Genomic DNA, 26,605 nt, shown 5'->3' on the forward strand with positions numbered 1-26,605 from the left:
TCAACATTTGAATTTAACCAATTTAAAACCATTGAAATAAATTAACTTTGCGTTGACGATTGGACAAACCGTTGCATCGGAATTAGAGAAAAATGCCTTTTTGTAACCGTTTTTGAAGCAATGTAGCTATCTCAAGTTTAAGGATTTGTGCATTTTTTGCAGAAATTACCTAATGAATATCTGAATAGACCTCTCTTTATATCTATGTCACCGACCGAGCAGTCTTCAAAACTTTTCTGGTTGGGTAAAAAATGTTACCATTAATATAAATGATTAAATAATATCAAGTACTACGTGTATGATATATGAATCGTGCCAGTATTTTTTAAAACAGATGCTTAATATTTCAGAAAATATTTTTTTAAGTTTTTTTTTAAATGTGTTTTTAATGAAATTTAACATGGCGTTGAAGTTCATGCACTAAACAATCCTACGAAATTGGTTGATTTATATAACGTTATTTAAATTTGGAATAATTGGTTGCAATTTTAGGACATACAAGCGCATAGGTTTGTGCTCTACAATTAATATAATACATATATTATAAATGTGTTAGAAAGATATTTATTGGAAAACGCTTTTTTTACCAAAAGCGAAAACTTTTATCTCAAAATAAACAGTTAAATTTTTTATTTAAATAACTAAGGAGCCGATTCTGCCGTAAAATAAACCAATGTTATGGCAACGCTATGGTAGCAGTTTTCATACAAAATACTGACAATATACATGTGGTTGCTGTGCAATCAGGCGTTTTAGATAGAAAATCTAACCTAGAAAACTCACAAATGTAAAAAAAAAGTTGTTATCATAAGTGCATATATGTGGTGTGCATTAATAACATATGAGTGAAGTTGCATTTTATGTGCAAAACGCCTGATCACACAGCAAATATAAGGCATTTTGACAGTATTCAGTACTAACTAACATTGATCTATTTTACGGCAGAATTGGACCATAAATCTCATTGCCAGTTAAATAAGTCAACTATTACACATATAGGAAAGTTCATGAAAATTGCTTTCAGGCAAAATGCCATTACACTTAATTTCAATTTATTTCCATCCCTTATCTACTTACAATGTGGGCGTTCGGATTCCATGTTCTCTGGTGGTGCCTGTTGTACCATGGGCATGGGAATACGTACGGCCTGAATGGGCAAGTTGCGCGCGAAAGCGGCCACTTGTTGTGCGTGCATCACATGTTCGGGCATGGCGTTGATTTCTTCGGCGATCTCTTCATCTTCTTGGCTGTCTTCGTCGCTTTGACTGCCGCTGGCGTTGCTGCTGCTGGAGTCCACTTGGGATTGCGATTCTTGAGACTGAGAAAGATTAATGGATTTAAGAAATGAGAGTGGATTACCTAAATTTATCTCGAAATCATTTTGAGTTAAACTGAGATTTGCTATGTTTATAAACATAGCAAGAAAAACTTAATCATGGAAGAAAAATAGTTTGTGATTGGCACTACAAATTGTTTTATATATAACGCTACAGGTTCACAAAAAAGATGTCGGTATAGGGTGTGCGGCATATGTTTTCCAATATAGTTTTTATTGAACTTAGAGTCAAAATTGAGGGTCAAATGACAAAAAGTTAAAAAAAAATACGACAAAATCTCTGATCTAGAAGTTCTTCTCCAATATTATTAAAATCTTATATTTTCTGTAGTTTCGTGGTCCTATTCACCTTTTACTATTGAGTTTAAATTGAATGATCTAGTATGTTTTTTGTATAATTCAGCTGTAATTTGTAAACACATTTACACTCCATTGCTCCTGGGCAATCTGCAAACATATTTGCAATCGAATATTTGAAAATGTGCTTTCATATTAGTACTGTAATCTAAATACAAAACTTAATAGATCATTTGAGTAGTCATTTAAGGTAAAAAGAGTCAGGAAACGACAAAAATTATAATATTTTAAGTATCATGCAGAAGAATTATTAGATCGAATGTTTAGTCTTTTTTCTCGATTTTTTGCCATTTGACCCCCAAGATTGACTTTAGATTCGTATTCTGTGTTAAACACTACATTGGAAAACATATGCCGCACACCCAATACAGACAACATTTTCTATTTTGTGGACTTTTGTAATCGTTGTATTGTTCTTAAGAAAATATCTTCATCATAAACTAGATTGTGTGAAAAAATCATGAAAATCACGAAAAAATCCTTAAAACGGGTATAATAATAACTTTTTATTCTTATTGTTATTATTATGAATAAGCAATTAAAACTAACATCTATTTCATATAACTTTATATGCTCATATTGAAATTTATACAGAGATTTCAGTGAGAATATCTCCTGTTAGAAATTACATAGTGCCAAATATATTTTTATCTCTCTACTAATCTATTGGCTCTCTACTCTATTGGCCGAATTTTGGTTTTACATCCGAAAAAATTAGTTGGAACAAGAAATCAGTTATTATAAGCTTAAATATGCAAACGAAGAACAGAAAATTATGTTTAAACAATTTTTTGGTATTTATGAATTATGTGACTTTAAAGAGGCAACGGCCTATAATGTTCGCACCTTTTGTATGAAAATGTTGTTGCAGGTTTAAAAGCCTAGCAAAGGCTATAAATATTGGTTATCTTGACAACAAAAAGCTATTATTTGTTAGTAAAATATCAAAAAAATTTAAATGTGACCTGAAAGTTACGCGGACCCATAGAGGGTTAAAATCTGCTTGCCACTATTAGTTTAATCCTCAAATTAATTGCGGGTACAATAATTTGAAACGTAAATATTGCATTCACAATATTCACATTCTAAATTTATTATCGCTTACGTATTTTATAGCTCATTTTAATCCAAATACGCGTTCTGAATACCAAACGTTACTTGCGATGTTGGAATAAGAATTGGCTTGAATTATTAATCGGGCTGACTCATTTGTTTAGAACCCGGTAGTTACATTTCCAGGATTTGTTTTTGGCAATCTCATTATGGCGAATGATTAGAATTCGAATAGAGTAATGTTTACATTTTTAATTGCGCAATGTTTCATTTCAGTCTGTAATAAATATGGATATATACGTTCAATTTTGTATATGATGAATAATTCCAATAGTAATTGATTTCCCAAAGGAAGAGTTTGTTTTCGCCAGATTTGCTAATTTATATATTTCATAATAATTATGTTTTCTAGACGTTTCAAATCATTCTGATATCAAAATTGGAAAAATTGTCCATGATTATGTGGGCCAAAATTTGACCTTTTTCGATGTTTTTGTGCACCGATTATGATAATTTAAGTCATTTGATCGAGTTGATTAGTTTTGCGGAATGATCGGCCGAGCTGTTTCTTTAAAATGTGCTTAGTTTCTCTAAAATGTGCAACATTTTTTGTTCACGTTTAGAGAAAAAACCTGAACCGATATCGCAAATTCAAAGACTGTTCAGAAAATCTGAGTTGAATCCTCGCCCTGATTAGTTTTTGTTAGAGATCATCTGGATTGTCTTTTTAAGTAATAATTAAATTTTTTTTTTTATGTTGATGAAAAGTTTTTGGTTATAACGAACGAATATTGTAGATCTACTAAAGGCAGTTGAATTATAAAAAATCTATCATTTTTGTAGACCTACTAAATACACTAAAGTGTATCGTTACAATGTTAAAAGTTGCCAAATTTTATGTTTGATTGAATAAGTCGATTGTGTACATATTGGGAAGCATTTGCAACTTGTATCACTTACTTCTAGTTCACTTGAAATTTTGCTAGAAAATCACATTAATAAACCAGCTTCTGAGAAATTTTTTGATTCAATTTACGAAGTTCATCCTAATTCTAAAACCAATAAAACCATATGATTGGCTACTTTAGAAGTTACCAGAAATTTAAAACAAGTCTTTGGATTATTATAATTGGTTTGTTTCTAAGAGAATAAAAATCTAGTTTACTTGTTCATGTATCTCTAGTATTATTTATTTGAATTTTATATATTATTATACCTCTTGGGCCTGTTGGAATTTGGCTTCGGCAGCTTCCTGGATTGCGCGGAAGGCTTCTGGAGTCATACCAATGCGTTGGAGACCGACGGACAATGGAACGTGTTGTACCTGCAATGAATATGTATAATATAAAGCGATTACATAATCACTCATGTAGTGAAAGTTTATGATATGTTAATTATTGCTTGACTGGCGGAAGGATACTTCATAAGTTTGCATATGCAAGCATATGATGTTAATTGTATCGTTGTGATGCATTATGATAATTAGGTTTTAACAATTATTTGAACAATATAAATTATATTTAAATAGAAAAGTTGTATAGAGCTAGGTTCAACTGATTAATGATTAACTCGCAGGTATGTATGTAAAATAAGTTTATACATACATACACTCCGTTTCACCTGAGTAGAATTGGGATCAATACGATCCTAATTGCTATTGCTTGGGTGGAGTGACTAGGGCGGATGCTGAGCACGCCATTGTGGAGTGCAAAAAATGGGAAAAGGATAGGCAAGAACTATGGATGGAGATAGTATGGAAAAAAATCTCCCTCCCAACCAATTTTATAACATTATTGGCAAAGAAAAAGATATATTGTGCACTATACAATTATATACAATCAAATAAAATAAAAGTGTAAAGATAACATATAAAATGTTCAATGACCAATGTACAAAGTCAATAAATAAACAATAAAAAAACTCACGGATGCAAAATTATGAATACCTTCATCATAGACTGCAAATTATGCTTGCATGTAATTGAAATTTAGACTGAATTACACTGAAGAAAATGTAGTGTATGCAAATAGTAGTTTCTTTTTATAACTTAGAGCTCTCGTTAGACACTAATGTTCCTAGTCAAATTATTAATTTACCTGTGGTGGCTCGTTAGGGTTCATTCCCCTCAAAATCTCAGATGGTATGGCAATCCTCTGGATATGTACACGTACTTGTGGTCCCATCTCTTGGGCTCCCATTTCTTGTGATCCCATTTCTTGAGATCTAATTTCTTGTGGTGGTCTTATTGGGAAAGCGCGAGCCTCTTGTGGCCTTACAAATTCTTGTTGTGGCCTGACAAATTCTTGTTGTCTCATGAGATGTGGGGCGAACATTTGTTGGGGTGGTTGTTGTTGTTGTTGAGGAATTGGCATGGGCATGTTGTGAGACATCATTTGAGGTGGCATCATTTGTTGGTGAGCTTGTGGGGGTTGGAAGTGGATGGGGAAGAATCTTGTAGCCGGAGAGACTGGAGCCTGATAATAAATATAATTAGAATAAAATATTTTCTAATCTAACATATGATATTTGCTTTATAGAGATATTGTTTATAGATGATGGTTATAACATGGTTTTAACAAATAATTACAAATTACAAACCTGCATTTGTTGAGCTGGTTGAGGCATTTGTGGCATTTGTTGAGGTTGTTGTGGTTGTGGAGCTGTTAAATGGATAGGCAAAACAATTGGTTGGCGAATGTTGTCATCTCCAGACCTAATATTTGGAAAAAAAAACAAGATTAAACCCAAAAATGGAAAACTAATTCAACAGATTTTCCAAAAATTCTGGCCGTTAGAAATACTGGATCTAGCAAAATATTATTGTAAAAACAATCCATTATTGTAGATAGTTTCTATTTGGCACCACAAACCTTGCTTCGTGTCCACTTTCGCAGAAGATGGCCATTCTTTCGCCAGTAACGCGTTGGAATTTAGGCTCAGTGGTTAAGTTCACTCCGAATGGAAGGTGGATGCTGCGAGGTTGATGGTCAACTACTTCTTCAGCACGTCGCTTCTCTACAACGCAGTTCATTCTGGATCTAAATTTTTGTAAAATCCAAAGTTCATTACTCGAGACATTAATGATGATAGATTATAATTTTATCTATTATTCTTCTACCTTTGGTTCTTTGCGATGAGAGCACCAGCTAATTCATCGAAGTCCAACTGCAGTGGCAACTTGAATTGAACGGTGTGGCCTTCTTCATCAGAATCATCGGTTTCTGGTGAATATGAATCGTCGGAGATGGAATTGTTGTCTTCCGAGTCTTCAGATTTTGGTTCATCATGTTCGGGAGTATCGCCAACTAATGAATGTAATTTTCCTTCGTCAGTTGGTATTTTGTTTTTGCCTGCTCCCAACTGATTGGAGCTGGCTGATGCTTGCAGTTGCTCTGCTTGGGGGAGAGCTTCCTCCTGAAAATAAATTATTGGAATTGAAAAATTGAATCAAATGAAATTATTTTAAGATGAGATTTTAAGATTTTAGTATTTCTAAACTTTCTTTGAAAAACACCATTATAATGAACTTAGTTGTTAATCTTGGTAAACTTGATTTTGGTCGACTATACATAATATTTTATGATTTATATGCTATTAGTATTTTATTATACTAAGGTTATAAGACAGTTGTCAAAAATTCTTAAAAAATAAAATATATCTTTTACTCTACTTTCATATTTTTGTCACGCATACCCTACTTGAACTTGATCTCGCAAAATGAATGTCGAAGACAAAGATTTTGCAATAAATAATAATTCAATGACGTGTTGTAATAACAGGGCGGTATAAGAGCAGAAGAATTTGAATGGTAAATAATATTGATGCTATTTTGATCGTTCATTTCTTATGCAAGATGTTCATTTTGCTCTTAAACAATACTTCAACATAAAATACATAGTCAAATGTGATTTTAATTCGTTCACTTTAAAATTGATATATAATTGGCATAGTACACATTTTGTTCTCACGAATTTATAAATAGCATGTATGATAAGATCATAAATACAATTTTTTTGAAATTAAAGAGTGAAATGGAAGTTAATAATCAGGATTAGATCTCAATGTTTTGCCAAATTTAGTAGCAGTAAAATTCAACCAAAGTACAGGTTTCAAAATATTTTTATCACTAAAATTTTTCTGGAAGTGGTGTCTTATATCGGTCAGATACTTAGCATGTTTATTTGAATAAAATAATAATAGTTTGGTTTAACTACTCAGTTATAAGGTGTTTTCAAAATATTAGAAAACATGAAAAGTTTGCAGACATAATGATGTTCATAAACTAAGTTTGCTAAGTTAATTCAATAGGTAATACAAAGTTTCGAGGAATAAATTTCCAACTCATGGTGTATGTAAAAAAACAATATTTTACAATTTCTAAAATACAGTAGCACATTACAAACAAAAATAATTACATACAAAACGGAAATCCTTCAATGTAACACCTCTTTAGAATAAATTAAGCTAATAATCAGAGCGTGCTATTATCATCAATTGATTCAAAATAGAAGTTTTTTTTGAACAATGTTAATTATTATTCCGTAGTGCTGAAATTGTTCAATTGAACGTTGCATTTAATTTGAATTCCATTAATATTATTTATGCCACATTGAGAAATATTTGGTAATATCTGATAATTTATCATATGCTGTTTGATGAAATATTCAGCGAGCGTAAGAATTAATAATTTTAATGAGAAATATGTGAATATAGTAATAATAAGCTTTCAACTCAACATGAAGTCAACACAGTCAAAAATTTTAGTATAAAATTATTTACAATTATTTAGGTATCAAATCAAATGTTAATCAACATTTTTGTAAAGCAAGTAAAGTGCAAGTTAAAAAAAGCATTATTTTTCAATAAAGTGAATTTGAGATAAATAACGTTCATCAAAGCATTGTTATGAGTTATAAAAATTTAAGAAATTGTATTAAATGTCCATTAATTAAATAACAAATTTAAATTGACTTCTCATAAAGATTCTGATGGTCAAGATGGTAACTTCCTAAGAAATCGCGATTACCTAGGAAAATATTTTCCAATTATATTGGCCATCAAACGTTTTAACTTTTATTGATTTACTTCTGATATTATTCCTTTAATAAATTTATTTTATTACTATGACTGGGTTAAAGTTCACATCACCAGTCAAGATGAAATAAAGAAAGTTAACACAAACTATCCCACCCACTCTACTTCAGATGTAAGAATCATCTCGTTATCTTCTATAAGAGTATTTGTTTATAACTATAAATTTTCTTAGTAACTGTAGTTTTCCCTTCTTTTATGGTCTCTATGAGAAATCACACAATGTGCATTTTTTACATTATTCAAAGTCACCATGAAGTAAATGTGCGATCACGTTCGTTCGATATATCCTATCCACTATCCAGCATCGACGGAATAATGTTTGTGGAGTTCAGAGAGCATTCGTCATTATATAGAAATGTTCTTACCCAGGGGGAAATAACCTTTATATTTAAACCACAAAGTACTGGATGAAAGAGAGTTCTATCATTCTTTGATACATGCTTATTTTGTGTTTGAGGTTTTAAGAGGGACAATAATTGTAAGCTCTGCTGCTGACCAGCTAATATTGGTGATGAAGATAGTCATTTCTTCTTGAAGTTGTTTTTTTTCAATAAGAGTTCCAACAACTATTTATAATCACAGGATTAGCATCGTCTTATTTGCTTACGATTTATGGTACATATTGGCTTATAATTATTTTTACAATATAATTGTCGATTATCATTCAAATCGATCAGCATCAAATGCTTCAGTATCAAAAAACGCATTCACCTTGTCTATTATATAAAATTTGTCTAAAAATCTTGAACCACAAGATCTTGAAAAATCCAGTTATACACAAGAATAAGAAATAATCTTTCTGTTGTGTATGTTATAAAAAGGTTGTTGAAACTTTGTCTTAATATAATTATGTACATTACTCATACCTCATGATCACAAAACGTATAATTATTAAAATTTCTACATTTCCTTACTCGCATGGGCTAGTTAGAAACTAGAGAGTGCTTTCGCTTCAATCGGATTAAAACTGACATTAATACTCTTCCTCAGACCTCATCTTGAATAATTATTTACTTGTACATTTAAAAATGATTTTTGCAGAAATCCTTGCCAGTGACTATCACTAATCCGATTTCACCTGGTACGCAGGAGCTTGTAAAAAAAGTTATGTTGCTCAATTGAGGATCTCGTGAGAAAACTTGAACCAACTTTTGCATATAGTTTTATACTGTAAGCAATCAGTTGTCCACTTTTTTTATTTCACATGTCCATTTATTTAGAGGATAGATTAAATCGCAGACCACGATATGTCAGTTTCCTCTATAGGCGCTTTCTAGGAAATATCACATCGTGCAAAGTTGTTAGAAAGCACTCGCTGAGTTGCAGATAAATTTCCGATAAGTGGATATAAATGCAGAGATCATGTCCATCTTTAATACGAGTACTGTAAAATGATGACTAGGAAGAATTATTACCGATTGCCTAATAAATTGATTACCGTAAATGTTAGAGGAAGCAAGAGGACAAGGAGTTTCTCAGGAAACGGAAAATATTTATTGACATAGTCAAACTGATGGCTATGGGTGTCAATCTGAAAATTTTTCTCTGTTGCGGCTGATAAATTCTGAAATTCTGTACTTAGGGTATAAATGTTAATGAATTTATATCAATAACCCCAAAGTTAATAAATACAGTGTTTTTAAAAAAGTATGCGTAATATATGTTGTTGATCCAGACACATAATCATAATTTAAATATTAGCAGAAAATTAATTTTGATACTTTACTTTCGACATTCAATTCATACAAAACTATAAAGCATTTGGAATAGTACATTCATAAATAATTTTTGCCTTCTTGTTCTAAAAATTTAGAAATAATTTCATGAAGAAGAAGAACAGAAAAGAGTTAATTCTGTGATTCCAGCATGATGTCATTTATATCAGCATTCTGTAATTTGGCAATTATTTGATCTTAAAATTTTATTTTCAAAATTTGAGAATAAAAAAAATGTCGCGTTGAATAAGTATGAAAATAGAACAGCAAAAATTTTGCTTAACATTAAACGTATTTGACGAGAAGACGATTTACGTCTTAAAAACCAATATTTACTTAATATAGAAGTGTCTAATTAGAAACCACGGCCAATCTTATTTAGGTTTTTTTTTCATTTGTTTACAATAATGTTATTTAAATAAATTGGGTTATTCGAATATATTTATTTATTCTAGTTTTGTGAGAGACTACAATTCTCATATTATAAGAATTAAATAATGAGATGTTCCATAATTATGGTAAAATTGCAAAATAATTGCAGACCAAAACCAATCGTGTATATTTAATTTTTACTGCATAATTGAGAACAATTAAAATACGTCGTACATAATAAATAGCAAACGAAGAAGAAATAATAATTTTGAAATACATAGGTAAAAATAGGTTAGGTAAACTTGTTTAATTTATATAAATTATGTGGTAAGGTTTTTAATTTTTTTAATTACAACTTATAAGTGAATCTGAATTATTTTTGTGTGATTAATTTGAACCAGCGAATGAACTTTAATGTAAATGCTTCAGAAAAAATAAATATGCATATTATACGAATTTAAATCAAATTCAATATTTGTAAAATAATTACAAAGATATCTATTTATCGTAATGATTTGTACACAACCAAATATAAAACTATGTATTTGCAAAGCCGGTTCACAAAATGTGAGCTTTCGCATATAATCGAAAGCAAATACATTTCCTCGTGTCAATTTTATGGTAAAATTTTAATTATAATATTTATTTCCGAAAAAGTAGTCATTTCTAGTTTCTTCACACAACGTCAATATCAATCAAAAGTTTTTGAATCATTCTAATCGGATGCTCCGTTCTCTCAAGTGTTGCTATTTTTGCACTTAATGCTTCGTATCTCCGAAACGATTGGACCTGCCAAAAACGATCCATGCTCTCGAAGTCGTGGACGAATTGTATCCAAACATACACACATAGATTTAGGGATGGCCAATTGAATAAGTAGATTTAGCAATAAGCAGAACAATAATTCACTAATGTGCAGAGTTATTAATTGGTTAATTGTTTCTACTGATACCACATTGCAAACTAAATATTTTTTTTGTGTCTGTATCCATAGATAAGTTAGATTGTTGATTATAATCTAATGAGTATTCTTGATTATTTATATATTTAAAAAAATGTAAATAATATAAATAATATATTATAAATTTCATATCCGAATCTCGTGTTGGCGCCCCCTAAGACGTGCGCCCGCATTTTTTGCACGCATCGCATTCAAGGTAGAAGCAGCCCTGCATACATACTGTGTACACACACATACATTTATTCATTCTAAGATATGCCAAAATGTTCAGAAACCTTCGAAACGTAAAGACATATAAAAAAATCATTTCCGATTTTTTGGCGATTATTATAACTTATAGTACTTATAATAACTTATAAGCATTTATTGACATGTTTTGATTGCGTTTGTTTCAGTTTTTTTATAATTGGAGAAATCAAATATGACAATCGTCTGATAACGGTCATCACAATGTGTGTTCCTGGCTAAAACAAACGCAGCTTCCCGATGAGAATAATGAATGCGCCACAATCAACAATCAACAATCAACAATGGCTGATGCATTCAGGTAGGTAAATTATGAATGCACGTCGCGTGTGTTGCACAAAATGACAAACGGACAAAATGACAAAATGACACATCGCTTCCGTCTGCATGTGAACATCGCGAATGTCAAATGAATGTCGCCGAATAATCGCGACAAGAATCCTACGCAAACAATTGTAATGTAATGTAACAATGTACTTAAGCAGATGAAAGTGATGTCTGTCTAACTTCTCCTTATTGCTTCGTGTTACGTAAGATGAGAAGTAAATTGACTATATTTGTATTTGATGGTAATTTGATGAATTTTCTTGGTTTTCATTTAGTTAGAATGAAATGAAATATATTCGAAATATATCACTAAGATAACCATATTTTTTTAAGTCAAAACCGGGACGGTAAATTTTAGTTAAGCTAATTCGGGACACGGGGGATGGGGCGGGTATTGGCTTCAAAATAACAATTGCTGTTTACAGATACACTAAGAAATCAGTTTTTTTAGGATTCGCAATTGAGGACTTTTATTAAGAATTATTATTCAATTATATATAATACTCTTTTATCTATGTTCTTTCTCTATGTTTTTCCCGCTTTGGATCCTTGTATACAATTCTATTCAATTTTCTTCATAAATATTTTGAAAAAATAGTACTTGTTCCTTTATTTTAATAATGTTTGTGAATTTGCCTATTAGTTTTCAAAAAACCGGAACAAAAGATATAAATCCGGGACAAATATTGCTTTTATAAAAACCCGGGACACAAGGTGCAAATTCGGGACTGTCTCGGCCAAACCTGGACGTATGATCACCTTACTTTTACCAAAGTTATTTTTTCCATATTTCTGAATATTTTAAAACGTACATTGAGGGGGCAATTTTTAGATAAAAGAGAAATGCTGTGTTATTTGTCTATAATCGTATGAGCCGATAGTCTCAAACTTTCAAAAAGCTGTCTTTGCTATTCGATGGACCTCAAATTAATAATAATCAAATAACTTTGATTAGACTGCACCGATGTATTATCAAAGTGACAAAAGAAAGTTGCCTTTTTTTATTTGACAATTGCAATTTGCCTTTTGGAGAAGTAGAATTAGAGTAAAACGCTTGATCGCACAGCACAGACATATAGCATTTGACAACTCTTGACTTTAGTGGTAGTCATGCGATTATAACCCCATAACATAACATTTCCATTTCATTCGAGATTCAACTCCTATAATTGAATTATTTATTAAATATTTAAATATTTTATCTTATTTTTCGAATATGTTATCTTCTGTATTCAATGAATTTAATAGACATCTAAAAATATATTCTAATGCACTATCACCATATATAACACAGTACCTGAAGTGGAGATATATTTTATTCTTTCTTAACTGTTTATAATAATGATCTCTTGTATTCGACATGTTTTTGTGTATTTTATTGTTGTTTGAATAGCAATCAGAACTAATTCTAATGTTATTAGAATGCAACTCAGTGGCTGACCATTCTTTCTCTGATAAGGTTTTCATTAGATTGCTGAAGAATATATTGCAAAAATGCTCCGAAGTGCTATATTGACTTCTCATATTTTAGGTCCGTAATGTCACGTAAAAACAGTTATCAGTACTACTTGATATCAAATTAGCCGAAGTATATATCAAACACGGAACAAATAGTTACTAGGCCGATACTAAGGAGCCTGGATCAGCTCATATTTTACTGAAAAAAATATGCTACTTCTGTATCGAATTATTATCATTTATATCAATAAAACATTGTTTTTAAACGTAAACAATTCATATATTATATGCTAAATTTTTCTTTTATTTGCAATTTAATTTATTTCTTTTTTAAATATATCTCCAAAATAATTGTTAGCTTTGTGCTATGATTTATTAAGTGTTTCTATTATATATCGACAACAAAAAAATAATCCTGTACTTTTATGTACATATTTTAGATTTTATTAAAATATATAAAAGTATTAATGCTTCACTAATACTTCATTAATACTATATACTATATGAATTCATAATCATGAATATCATTATGTTCTTTGTTCATGGAGAAATAATGAATATAATTTGGATAGAGAGGTATCAAAATCGGTTTATGTTACGGATTAAATATAATAATTGCTGTAGTTGATTTCTCTTATAATATCAATCTGGATGCGAAATTTGAAATATATTGTGATGTAATAATAATGGGTAGTACTGCCTTAGGGTTACTGAGTACTCCAACTCGATTCCAGAAAGAATAGTGTGAGAGGTGCCCAATATGGGCTATTTTCTATTCGAAACATATTTTTGATTTAAATTTTCATATGAAAATGGACATCGCTGCTGCATGATGCAAGTTGTTCAGAGCGTGGTAAGAAACACACCACCCCCACGAGATTAACCTTTACGCTCATATCATGATACATATATAATAATATAATAAGCAAATGTATACATTCAAAATTTATTTTGTATTAAATTATGTACTTATTTTTTTATTTATGAAGTATGCTTGCGATTGAAACAAGCACCTTGAATTTAGAAGCAATTTTGTTCTCCGAACAGTTGTAAGAGTCATTACTAAACGTTTTTGTTGCTACATTATTAAATAAGCATAAGAGTTAGAAAAAAATCTATAGAATAACTTCTCCGCCAATCAGGCAATAGTTGTTTCTATATTTTTGCTCGGCCTGTACCTCTTATGTTGATTACAGATGTACATGCGATTGATTACATAACAGAACCGCAAGCACCATTGTATCACAAGGTTCTTCATAATTATTAGTTAAAACAAAGACGAATGATGGATAATGATAATATTTATAATTTATTGATCACCATCATGGAAATACACAACAATTAAAACTGTAAAACGACACTTGATTATATTGGAAAACTTTCGTGAATATTATCATAGAATTTGTGGAAAAGTTGGAAGTTTAATCTTAAAATCGATTATATGATTAATAAATAATAGTTTAATTATATAAGTAGATATATAACACTTTTGCATATAACCATACAATATTTGACGGAGAAATTTTTTATATGTATTCTATAGTGCTGACTTCCTAAATGACGTGGGTTTTTATAAAGGGCAACCCAAACGGTTGCCCCATCTCACTGAGATGGATTTACTATTGCAATTTCTGTAATAAGAAATTAGTAGATTTGCAACAAAATAGGGTAGGGCGGGGCTAGTTGAGCAAATTTTTACTTAAACGGATGTAGCTCCTCAATGAAAAGTTTTAATAAATTGCTATACGACCTAATGGATTTGTTGTTTATCGCTTAACAAAAGTGTTAATACTATTTTTTTGTAATATGTAAAATTTAAAAGCTACAGCTGTTTAAATGCAAAAAGTTATGTTACTAACTATATATTGTAATTTTGTGTATATTTTAATTGTTATTCATTATGTCAAATAATTGTATTTTTGAGTCCTCTTGGAGAAATCTGTGGGCTATATATTTAAATAAATAAATAAATAAATAAATAAATAAATAAATAAAAAGTCAAGTATGCTCAATGTACCCCATAGGTGGGGCAAGTTGAGCACTAAGAAATTATAATGAAATTATAGGTTTAATGTCGATTAGTGATGAAATAAAATAAGTTTTTAATAACCAGTTCTATATTAATAGTCTTTATTGACAGAGAAAACAAAACTTATAGTAATTTTAATAATTAACTAAAAGTAGAATCAACAAAACAATATCGTATCTTAGGAATTATTTTACCATTATATTCAGTATTTTTGTTTAAAATCATTATCTATTTGTATTATTGCTCATAGACTTAGTTTAAATCTTAAAATTAATAATTAATTTCTGGAAGTTAATGGTAATTGTCCTAGTGACAGAACAAGTTTAGCAACTATGCTCAACTAACCCCAACTCGGAATTTCAAAATGAAAGTGAGTTTATAAAAAAACCGTGAGAATTATACCCAGAATCTCTGTGCATATTAAAAGTACTATAATTTTATGGAAGAATAACATTTACCTGATTAAAAATAAATAACATTTGACTAAACCAGACGAAAACTCGTGATGAATTACTTTTTTACTTTTTGGTCTCAAAATAAACAAAACGCCCGTGAGCCTCACTCATTTGTCCAGCGGCCACTAGCGATCGCGGGATGTTTATTTCTCCCAAACCTCTATCTTTCCGCCATATAATGCCTAAACGGACAGCGAATAGTTTTCGAGATATTTCGATTGCTCAACTTGCCCCTATGCTCAACTAGCCCCGCCCTACCCTACTAGCAAAATACAAGTCAAGATTGGGAAACCATCCAAATGAACTCGCGAAAAAACTACTCTCTGCAAACACTATCAGAAGACTAAGAAGATTAGATCTATTAGATTTAGTTTTAATTCACAATTTAGATTTATAATTATTTTCTGTACATATTATTCAAACTGAAAATGCTGCCAATGGGTGGTATTTTAAAATATTATTAATTATTTTAGTCATAGTAATTACTGAATGCCTTCTAGCCAGTTGTAATTTGATGGAAAAAAACAATTTCTGTAATACTATTTGGTGAACTTGTGTTATTTTATAAGGAATCTTATAATCTATCAAAATAAAGTAGTCCAATGAATATGAATCTTCCAAAGCTGAGATTTTTTAAGTTTTGACCACATACAACACAAAATTTCGTTATTTTATGTTTGTTAAAATTAGATTTGGCCTTTCATAGACATATTCTGAAAAACGGTTGAACCAATTTAATAAAAAAATTAATAAACTTCTCCTTCGGGTAGTTAAAAACCATTCGATGAAACTTGGTAAGCAGTTGCGTTAGTTAGTTCTTTTGTACAATTGGCTTTCTTTAAAAGTGCCGTTTCTTTAAAATTAGCAGAAAAGTGCAAAATATTTCAGTCAAAAGTTTGATCCGATTTTGAAAACTCAAATTATATTTGAAAGATACTATTTGGGAGTCGTGCTGGTTAGTTTTCAACAAAGATTGATCTGTTGAAAAAAAAATTCGATACTTGGTTAGGCGATAGAGTACAGAGTTAGACATGAGTTTAGTCCAACAAATCCATATCGATTTAGAAGATTGTTGTATTATATTATAATGCTGTATTATTTTAGACTTGAGTAATAATGAAGTTAAAAGGTAATAAGAGTCAGTAAAAATCCAGCCGGATTCTAACAAGAGTCCAATACCGAACAACTGTCTTTTTTATCTAATCCGAGAATCCCATAAAAATCACACAAGAACCTAATAAGATACCACAGTAAGTATTCGGTAAGAAATTCAAAGAGAGCCCAGTAGAGATCTAATAAGAACAGCACAATGATTTGATTCAATAGATTCTAACAAAATTAATTAGTTTGTGAGAAAAATGGCAGCGAATATCGAACTAATGGACGAAAAATAAACTGCCAACAAATTCTTAATATTATACTATAAGCAAATTAATTTAAATATCATAGTCATGATATAAACATAGGTTCATATACTTGCATACGATCATATGGTATCGTAAAAAACATAGAAGTTTAATGTAAAAATATCACATGTAGATTTATTTACATATAAAGTTAGGAACTTGCCATAAATTGTGGAAAAACCATAATAAGTGAGATTTAGAATTTCGAACAAAAAAGCTGCTCACCGCGTGCCGCACGTTTTCTAAGCATTACTTCGCAATATAATAATTCCAAGAAACCGGCGTCTTCGTCATGCCGTCGTAGACATTTATATTCCATTTCATATTCGCAAAACTGGGTCGGAGAAAATCAAATGCATTGGAAATTTGTTGTGTTGCTATATTGCGCTTAATTGGAAAACGATTTAACGATGATTAACATATGTGTATACATAGTTCATGGTATTCAATTGAAATCGAATCACAGTAGTAAGTTTCATGGTGCAATTTATTGCACATCCAAGGAATTACAATTTGATTTGCATGGAAACAAATCGTCTTATACCTTATATCACATATAACACCTGTATTTCAATAATAGTAATATTGATCATTTACAATCTTCTTAAAGAAAAATTATTCAGTATCCACAACAAAATTGAAACAATCTTCATTTCATCTATTTGCATCTTTTATTTTCTAATTCAAAGTTAATGTGCGTATACTAAACTACTATCAAGGAAAATCAAATGATTCCAATCCATGTGCTTTGAATTAGTTATAAATATTTATTTTGCACACTTGTGAAATTCAACAAATCTATGAAATATTAGAATTTTATTCAAAACTAGTAGTGTAAGGCATCGTGCCTTGAAGCAAATTGATGGAACTTCCCGTATCAAATAAAAATTTTAAAATCCGAATTAATTTCGATATTAAAAAAAAATTGTTTGGAAATTAAAATAAAAACATTTCTTTTCCCAAAAACAATTGTTTCATCAACATAAGCAAAAAGTTCTTCAAATCATTCGAATCGGATGCTTATTTCTCTAAAACTGCCATTATTTGCACATTTAGCTCCGTCTCTTCGAAATGGCTGGACATGTCTCTACCAAAAACTAGTCTTTACTTCTACCCACCATTATAAATTGAACGTTTTTTGAATCATTCAAATCAGTTCAGCTCCCTTCCCTTACCCTTCGGGAATTTAAAAAATTATAGCATATTGTGTGTCCGAAATTATAGCATATATTATTGCAAAGAATTTATAAAATTGAATAAGAATGTTTTGGTCCAATTGTTTATATTGGAAATAGATGCATGGACCAATAGCAAAATTAAATTTATCTATTTCCATCTTCTAATGCTGATTCAAAGTTGATGTATGTTTACTAAAGAGCATTCAAAAAGGAAAAATCAAATCCAAAATCAAAGGAAAATTTCTTATTCCAAATGACTGTTACAAGACTGTTGTACTTTGTGTTAGTTACAATTATTTATTTTGCTCACTGAGTTGTGAAATTTAACAAATTCAAGAAGTAAATATTAGAATTTCATTTGAAAAAATTGCGGACATGTGTGCTACCATTACAAACAAGTGATAATATTCAATAAGAGACTTGAGATTGAATTGTCAATAATGTAAAAATAGATCAATGGGCCAAAATGCAAAATTAAATTTCAATCTGTAAAACATGTGGGCTGGTAAATACTAATATTAATTACTCTTGTATAATGAATATCAATTTTAATCTATTTCATTTCCTTAATTCAGGGCTTCTCAAGCTATGAGTTGCAACCCCAAATGGGGTCGCATAGGACATCTCTGGGGTCGCGAGAGATTTTAATGTCAAATATTTGTATCATTTTATAACATCATGTTTTGATTTTTTTCAAATTTTAATTAAGGCTTAATTACATCTTGATATGTTAAATTTATGAAAAACGTAAACTTTGAAATTATATTGAGCTAATGTCGTCACCTATAATAATGTTATGCATACAATTCATTTATCACTAAATCTTTTAGTGAAAAAAATTATTAAAAATAAGTCCTTCTGTAAAGTATATATCGATGATCCTAAAAAAATGTTCTTCTTATTGGAAAGACCAATATTGAGCATAAGCTACTTAAATTATCGTGCACAGTTTTAAAGTATTGAAAATGTTTAACAAATAACATTTTTCATACAATGCAAAGTTCTAGTTTCACCATCGAAAAAGTAAATTTAATTAAAAAATCAACTAATAATCAGATTAAATTCGAGATTATGAAATATTACATAAAGCAAATTTAATCGCCGACTATAAAGTCAAGATTGAGCTACCGTATTTACCAACGTTCTACATTTTTTGTTGATCTACGAGCTATTATAAACTCATTAAAACCGTTTTTATGTTAAAAAATATTTGTGCAATAGAAAACTCAACATCTATCTGATCAGAGTATTATTTTGAAGTGAAAGTAATGGAAAGTAACAACAACTGAGTTCACATGATTTTTCTGATTTAATTATATGTGAAATCAACAATAAACTTAAATTTAATTGTTTTTCAGTTAATCGCATGAGATTTTCTTTGTATAACCGTGAAAATGTTGTGTACTGGAAGTAATTCTTCATTCTAAGAAAGCGTTAATTGCTAAAGAATAAATAAATATAAGTAGTTTTTCTGAATACACAAAACAAATTGAAGGTCGACTAGAACGATCATTACTATTGGTTCTTACGTATATAAATTAACATCACATGTTTACATTCATATCAATATATAATTTGCTTGCGAAATATTCAAATCAACAAAATTTTATTTGCGTTTGAATAATATTTGACGCCTCAAAATAAAATTCTCGCAATTATTATATTAATCTATAAACAAATCACATTAATAATATTAATCTATAAACAAATCACATTAATATATTTGAAAAATAAAATATGCTTAATCTGTTTGCAAAATATGTTTTGGTTAACACTATGATGTAAATAATATATGTAAAATTATTTAACTATGTATTAATTAATGCTTAATTCATTTACCTCGCAAGTTATGTAACACCTAATCGTGATTTTTCAGTTTTTATCGAAGCATATTAAACTAATATAAAATTCAATCAACTACTAATAATTTGTAACTCACTAAAAGCTACCTATAAGTGAATGGATATATTTTTTAATTTGCTCCTTGAATTCAAATTTTAAATTTAATTTGTGTATAAATTTAACATATAATTTTTTGGTGTGATAAAAAAATGAACATTTAAAATATGTTAGTAATTAATATTACTATTTACCTGCTTACACGTTCTGCAATTTGAAATTTAATTTTACATATTCGTCCATTGATCTATTTTCATTATTGACTATCCGATAACAACTTTTTTATTCAATTTCATTAATGCTTGTAATAGAAGCACACATTTTTGTTTCTATTTTTCATATAAAGTTCTAATATTTACTTCATTTTTGTTAAATTTCACAAGTCTGTGCGCAAAATAAATATTTATAATTCAATATACAAAAAAATTTACACGACTTTGTCAATTTGAGGTTTTTTTTATTACTGACCTTATTATCTACATATATTTTAATTTATGAGGAACTAGTTCGTATCACAACAGTCTTATTACCAATCATTTGAAATTGGGATTAATTAATTTTCCTTTTTTTGGATGTGTCATAAACTGGTTTTTTAGTATAGGTACATCAAGTTTGCGCAGAAAAAAACTCATCTGGTAGTTTTTTATAGTCAAGTGAGAGATTGATCACCTTTTATAAGAGTTTTATTCTAAAAGATTCAATATTATTTCTTTTTGATCATCAGTATTAATTAATAATTAATTTTAAATTGAGAAATGAGTATATCTATTAGGAAGTTTAGACATTTAGTATTTTCTTTCTTAAATGATATATAAAAGTTGTGCTATTACCTATTCTAATTTTTAATTATTGACATTCATTTATTTGATATTATTCTACTTTTAGAATTAAATCTGTATCAAATCATTTTAAATTGAGTAATGAGTTCTTATATCTATAGGATGGACATTCAGATTTTGAGTCTTATATAAAAGTTTTGCTGTATCTCTACTTTATCTATTTTTGACAATAATTCACTTCAAACTCCAAAGTAAATTGGGTGTTTTGGTAAATTTCGACAACTTGGCTCTATTAAAAAAAGCCATCGTTTCTCCCATTGAAGGGTAAGAAGTTCCTATTAAGAATTGTTTTGCAAGCCTAGGTATCTCAGTTTTGTATGTCTAGAGATTGTTTTATAAGATTTTCTATCATTTTATGAAATGTTTCATTCTCCTGGAAATATATATGTGAGGCAATCTATTCTCGTTCTACAAAAGTGCGTATTGCCTTCAAGTCGTATTAGCATTTACATGTAAATAAAACCAAACTGTTAAAAATGTCTAAGATGGATTTAAGTATGATGTGCGTAAATTAGTAGATCAATTTAATAATATATGCAAAAAAAATCATTTAATTACGTACTAAGATATACTCTACTTTAATGGAAATGGTGGACAATTTTAGCAAAATGGGTAATTGCATATGTATTCATTTTGGTCACGAGGAGACTCATGTTTTGGTCAGAACATTTAACATGAATGTGTCAATTTGCTTTCTATATGCGACTATTGTAACGAACTAATTTGTGTTTTTCTACACATACACATACACATATATATGCTTATATATGGTAATTTTTCCTGATTTTGACCTGATGCAATATCAGTTATTTTCTAGTACGTAGATTGCTGCTCAATCATATATATTATCACTCGTTTGATATGACTGTAAATAACCTGTTCTTTCTGTTTTTGTTATGAGAACTGTTATTAAGCTTTAATATGTACTTTTAGTATTAACATTCTGAATTTATAACATAGTTTAGGTTATGATATGCAATACCTGTGTTTACCTCCATTTCTATGTTCATTTACCGTCATGGATCGCATCATATGGTATTGATATTCTTTTCATTCTTTTTATTCATTCAGATTGTTTTGTATTTAAATTTTTTTATCTCGGTATACTAAAATTGTTATTCAGTATGCAAATAAATATCAGGTTTTGTACAAACTGTACCCAGCCGGATGCTAGTAACAATTACAAATCTGAATATAATGTATGCTATAATTTCATTTTGTGATTAGGTAAAAATATTAGTTATGTGCAAAATGAATTTTAATTTATACAATAATGAAGATGGAGAGAATCTATGACTTTGTTATTTTAATTCGGTTTCATTCACCTTCAATTTTTTATGATATTATAAAAAATTCTATATAGCTCTATTTTGCTTTACCAAGAGTCAGGGGTATTAATGTATTGTAGTGTTGATTTCTTCATGAATTTACGAACCACTAATGGATAATACCAACCTCCACTCATGTTTACAATAAAAGCTTTCTTATTCTCTATAAGAACAAACAACTAGAAAGCGCGTAAACTATTATGTTTTACTTATTATTCGGAAACACGTACTCGTGATAACGTTATATGGTAATTTAAACAATGTATTGTCATTATATTCAACCGTGTATCATTCACTCATTTGTTATTACTGAAATCTATTTATACTAAACGTAATTACATGGCACGAAATTAGTTAAAATATTAAGTGACAATTGGATAGGATCGTTTATTTATGTCTGGAAATAATAGAATCGAATTTCCCATAAATATTTGTCTAAAAGCTTTAGACTTGCAATTTCAGGCTTTTACTAAAAATATAGATCTGAATAGACTTTAAGTGAGACTAATCTTTCAGAGCATTGATGCAATATATATCACAACAACTAGTAAGAAATTATTACTAGTAATAATCTCATCAGAAAGAGAATGGAGAACCATCACAGGACTGCCTAATGATAATTTTAGATTATTATTAGGAGTTGCTTCACAACAACTGACAAAATGCTAATTGTGATAATATTTCTGATTGCAGTTCAAAACAAAGACTGCCTAAAGTTTCATTTCTAATTCGGCGAATTCGATTTAACGTTAAACGACTACATTACTTTTCAAAAAAAACTTAACATCATAGTGGAAATCTTAATATAATTTCCTTATTTTCTAAAGAATTATTGAAATGATAAATAAACAAATTGATATGAAATATTATATTATTATTATCAATTAAGCTCAAATTCTTTGATATTATAAAATTAGAAATTAACTTGAAATTTGAACAATATGAGTTATCATCTTTTACAGTAGTTGTGATAGCTTTCTTGAACATGAATTTATTATCCATAGTTTTTTTCTCAATCTCATTATCATCAAAATATTGATTTGATAATAATGAGATGCATTGATTGTATTCCTGAATGATAGGATAAACTTGTATAGGGCAGGACGGGGCACAGAGGTCCAAACTCCAATTTGACTTTGAGCAATTATATTGTGAAAATCAAACCAATTATATCACAACAAATACAACATATCAAACAAACAACAATGATCTGACCATGTTCAGTAAAATTCCGAGCTAAATCATCATTGTAGAAATTTTTGAAGTTTTTTTTACGGTTTTCGAAAAAGTGTCAGCTGGTTTATTTTACATCATTGTGACGAAACAATAGCTACATTATTCAACCAATGCAAAATATAAATTTTATGTAAGGCGTATAACAATGTCGTTGGAATCAAAGTAATAGCCGGTTATACATCTTTTGTCCTCTTTTTTTAAATATTATTGTAAAAAATCTTGATTTTGAGATATCGGTGGTGAATCTTTTTGCTTGCAAACCTTTGAACCCCGCTCTATTCTATTTTACATAACTCATAATTTATTCATCAAATTATAGTCTTCACTAACTTTTGAAATCTATGCCATTCGTTTGCATGATTTCCTAGTGAAATAATAATTACAATACAAGAATTCGAAATATCCTAAGAAAATTATTTTTTGTTATACTGACATAACAAATTGTTAACATTTCAACGAATAACTTCGACGTAATATATTATTACATACCACACCTATCTTTTGGCGCACCTGTTTGATATAGATAATATATTAGTTTTGAATCATAGCGAATTCAAGATTAACATTTCTTCTCAATTTTGTTATAATTACATTTCAGAACTATTTAAAAATGATTGAAGAAACTAAATAAATGAACTGTTTAATCATTTAAATGACAATGTATTATATTATAGTCATTATAATTGAAACAATTTTAATTTTTTTGCAGAAATATTTCTTTGCAGAAAGAAAGAATTTACGTTTCTAACAAAGCAATGAATGGATAAATGGTCTCAAATACTTTAATAACTTTTATCGTCAAAAACATATTCGCGAATCATCCAAAGGTGCTAAATTTTATGACTTTGAAAGAAGTTGCCTTCATTCAATGAATTATTAACAGTTTGCATAAACAAATGTTATAGTGGAGAATAGTGCGAAATTATTTTATACAAATAAAATCGAAGGATATCATCAATAAAAGGATTCTTCTTAAGTAGCATTGATTTTATTTAATCTAATATCGGCGTGTATAAATTTAATTTTACATAAAATTCGGAAGATACTCTCAAGATCAATCTACGATATTAAATTACCATAATTCTATTACGAAAGAGGCATAAACTTGAGCGTTGTATAAGAACGAGTTATGTAAATTTTTGTCTAATAGGATTATTATATTATTCGTCAACTTAAATTGTATTTGTGATAAATATAACATGAGTTTATAACAGACAATATATTGGCTATAGAAGTATTGTCAAGCGCAAAATGATATGAAGTTACAACACAATTACTTCAAATTACTTCAATTCAAACATAAGAAATAAATTTAATCAATGACATATGACAAAACAGAGAATGAGATTAATGACCAAAGGTGACTAATGGTGAATTAGTTAAAATTCTATTTCTATTCTATGTTACAGATTTTCAAAAGTTCAAAAGCTAACTTTTAGATGTTTTTACCCCAGTTTGCTTATAAATTTCGTTGGAATTTTTAGACCCGATAACTTTTGGACAAACAAGATTCCAATACAAATGAATAATCCAAAGCAAAGGAATTCCCGAGGTGTAAATTTCACAATATATCAGCCAAGGAACAAACAACAACTCTGTTGGCAAATTTCATTTCCATTGCATGTCAAATTTGTTATCGAATTATGAAATAAAATAATTACGCTACGAGATTTCGACACGTAAAGGTTACTGCGAAACTACTCTATCGAATTGTGAAGAAAAAACTGTAATAGATATAGTGTTTGCGAAGAGATTATACGATAGTGAATTACAGGTGAAAACACCAAAAATTTCGTTATACATAAAATTTACAAATTTTATTCAAAATATTTACATAAGTTTATTTTACTTTATTTAAATTTACCCAACAGAATGGAGATTATAAGTTCTACTTCATAATTATATATTTGAAAGCCAAAGTTTGGAATCTTCTGGTATCTATAATTTACTTTTGATAAAAAGCGGTGGTATCTTTGCTCTATACACCAAAGGGGCATCCATTAATCACGTGATTGATTTTTAAAATATTTTCGGACACCCACCTTGGTGATACGTGGTGATATTCAAAATTACTCCACCTCTCTTACCAACATTACATGTATTTTTAGTTACGACAAAAAATTGTAAAATTTATGTTTTTGTAAAATGTTTGGATTAAAAAAAAACAGAAAAAAATAGATACAAGTGATATCTTTCTATACCAATCACTCTCCCACGTGATATTTCGTGATTTTTTGTCAAACCCCCCCTCTCTCTAAAAACCTCACGTAATTAATGGACACACCCCCGAAGTTTACAAAATATATTTTTAACTAGTGGTTCATGGCATCGTGCCTTAAGGCAAACTGCTGAAACTTTACATAACGTAATTAATTATTTTTTTGTGAGAACTGTTTGAAAATTTTGATTATTTTTTAAAGCGATCGCTGCGTTGCTGTTTCAGAGACAAAATATAGAAGCGCGTAAGCGCCGCGATGGAATATAACGGTTGGTACGGAACATGCCGTAGAAATGTAAACAAAAGTTGTACTTATTATTGAAATCTCTATAAAATATCTGATAATTTGATATGCATATGTCTGTGATCAATTTAGACCCCCAAATGGCATTTTGAAATTTTTGAAAATGTTTTTAGAGTTACTCAGATCGGACGCTCTATTTTCTCAAAAACTATATTGCCATTTTTAACACTATTTTCCCCGTATCTTTGAAACAGTTGGACCTGCCTTTGCCCATAACTATTCGGCACGTCTCTCCACCAATAGGAATCGAATGTTTTTTGAATCATTCAAATCGCTAGATCCGTGCTTTCAAAATGGTGGTCGAAAAATTGTGTCGAAACATACATGCATAAATACTACACACATACATACATATAAAAATCCATTTTTCTAAGGTATGTCAAAATGTTCAGAAACCTTTGAAATGTGAAGATATGCAGATTTTACATTTTAATTTTCTTGCTCTTAGCCTACAAGAAGTTCATGAAGTTTCTCAATGAGTTACTGTTTTAAAATAAGTCTTTACATCAATATAAATGGGCTAATATGGATATATTAAAAACCAAACACTAGGATGAGAAATTCCAATTTCTCATCCTAGTGTTTGGTTAAGTTATTCCAAATTCAATTTTCTTTTGTTTATTCCGTGATCTCATTTTTGGACTTTTTGGCTCGGACGTAAATATTTTTCAGTCAAATTTGATCATTATTAATGATCAAATAAGTATATTTACTCATCGTATTGTTAATGTGACGTTAAAATTTCATGGTAATCTTGAAAATTCTTCGTAAAAATCTCCGTAAAAAATTCCATC

The 26,605-nt window shown here is 29.4% G+C and overlaps 1 protein-coding gene across 1 annotated transcript in view; it reads right to left on the bottom strand.

The window, feature by feature from the left end:
- The window catches only part of LOC113387629, a 37,731-nt gene that overhangs the window by 1,423 nt on the left and 9,703 nt on the right, over positions 1-26,605 (bottom strand). Inside the window, exons 2-7 of the mRNA XM_026624983.1 lie at positions 5,865-6,160; positions 5,617-5,784; positions 5,345-5,459; positions 4,843-5,220; positions 3,963-4,070; positions 1,078-1,318 (exon numbers count right to left, since the gene is read on the bottom strand). Of these exons, the coding sequence (XP_026480768.1) occupies positions 1,078-1,318; positions 3,963-4,070; positions 4,843-5,220; positions 5,345-5,459; positions 5,617-5,784; positions 5,865-6,160 (1,306 nt within the window). The remainder of the gene's footprint in view (positions 1-1,077; positions 1,319-3,962; positions 4,071-4,842; positions 5,221-5,344; positions 5,460-5,616; positions 5,785-5,864; positions 6,161-26,605) is intronic.

Source organism: Ctenocephalides felis, unplaced genomic scaffold, assembly GCF_003426905.1.
Source record: "Ctenocephalides felis isolate EL2017-DRISC unplaced genomic scaffold, ASM342690v1 CF-g0.4_SCAFFOLD_03572, whole genome shotgun sequence".
In the NCBI taxonomy this organism is placed as follows: domain Eukaryota; kingdom Metazoa; phylum Arthropoda; class Insecta; order Siphonaptera; family Pulicidae; genus Ctenocephalides; species Ctenocephalides felis.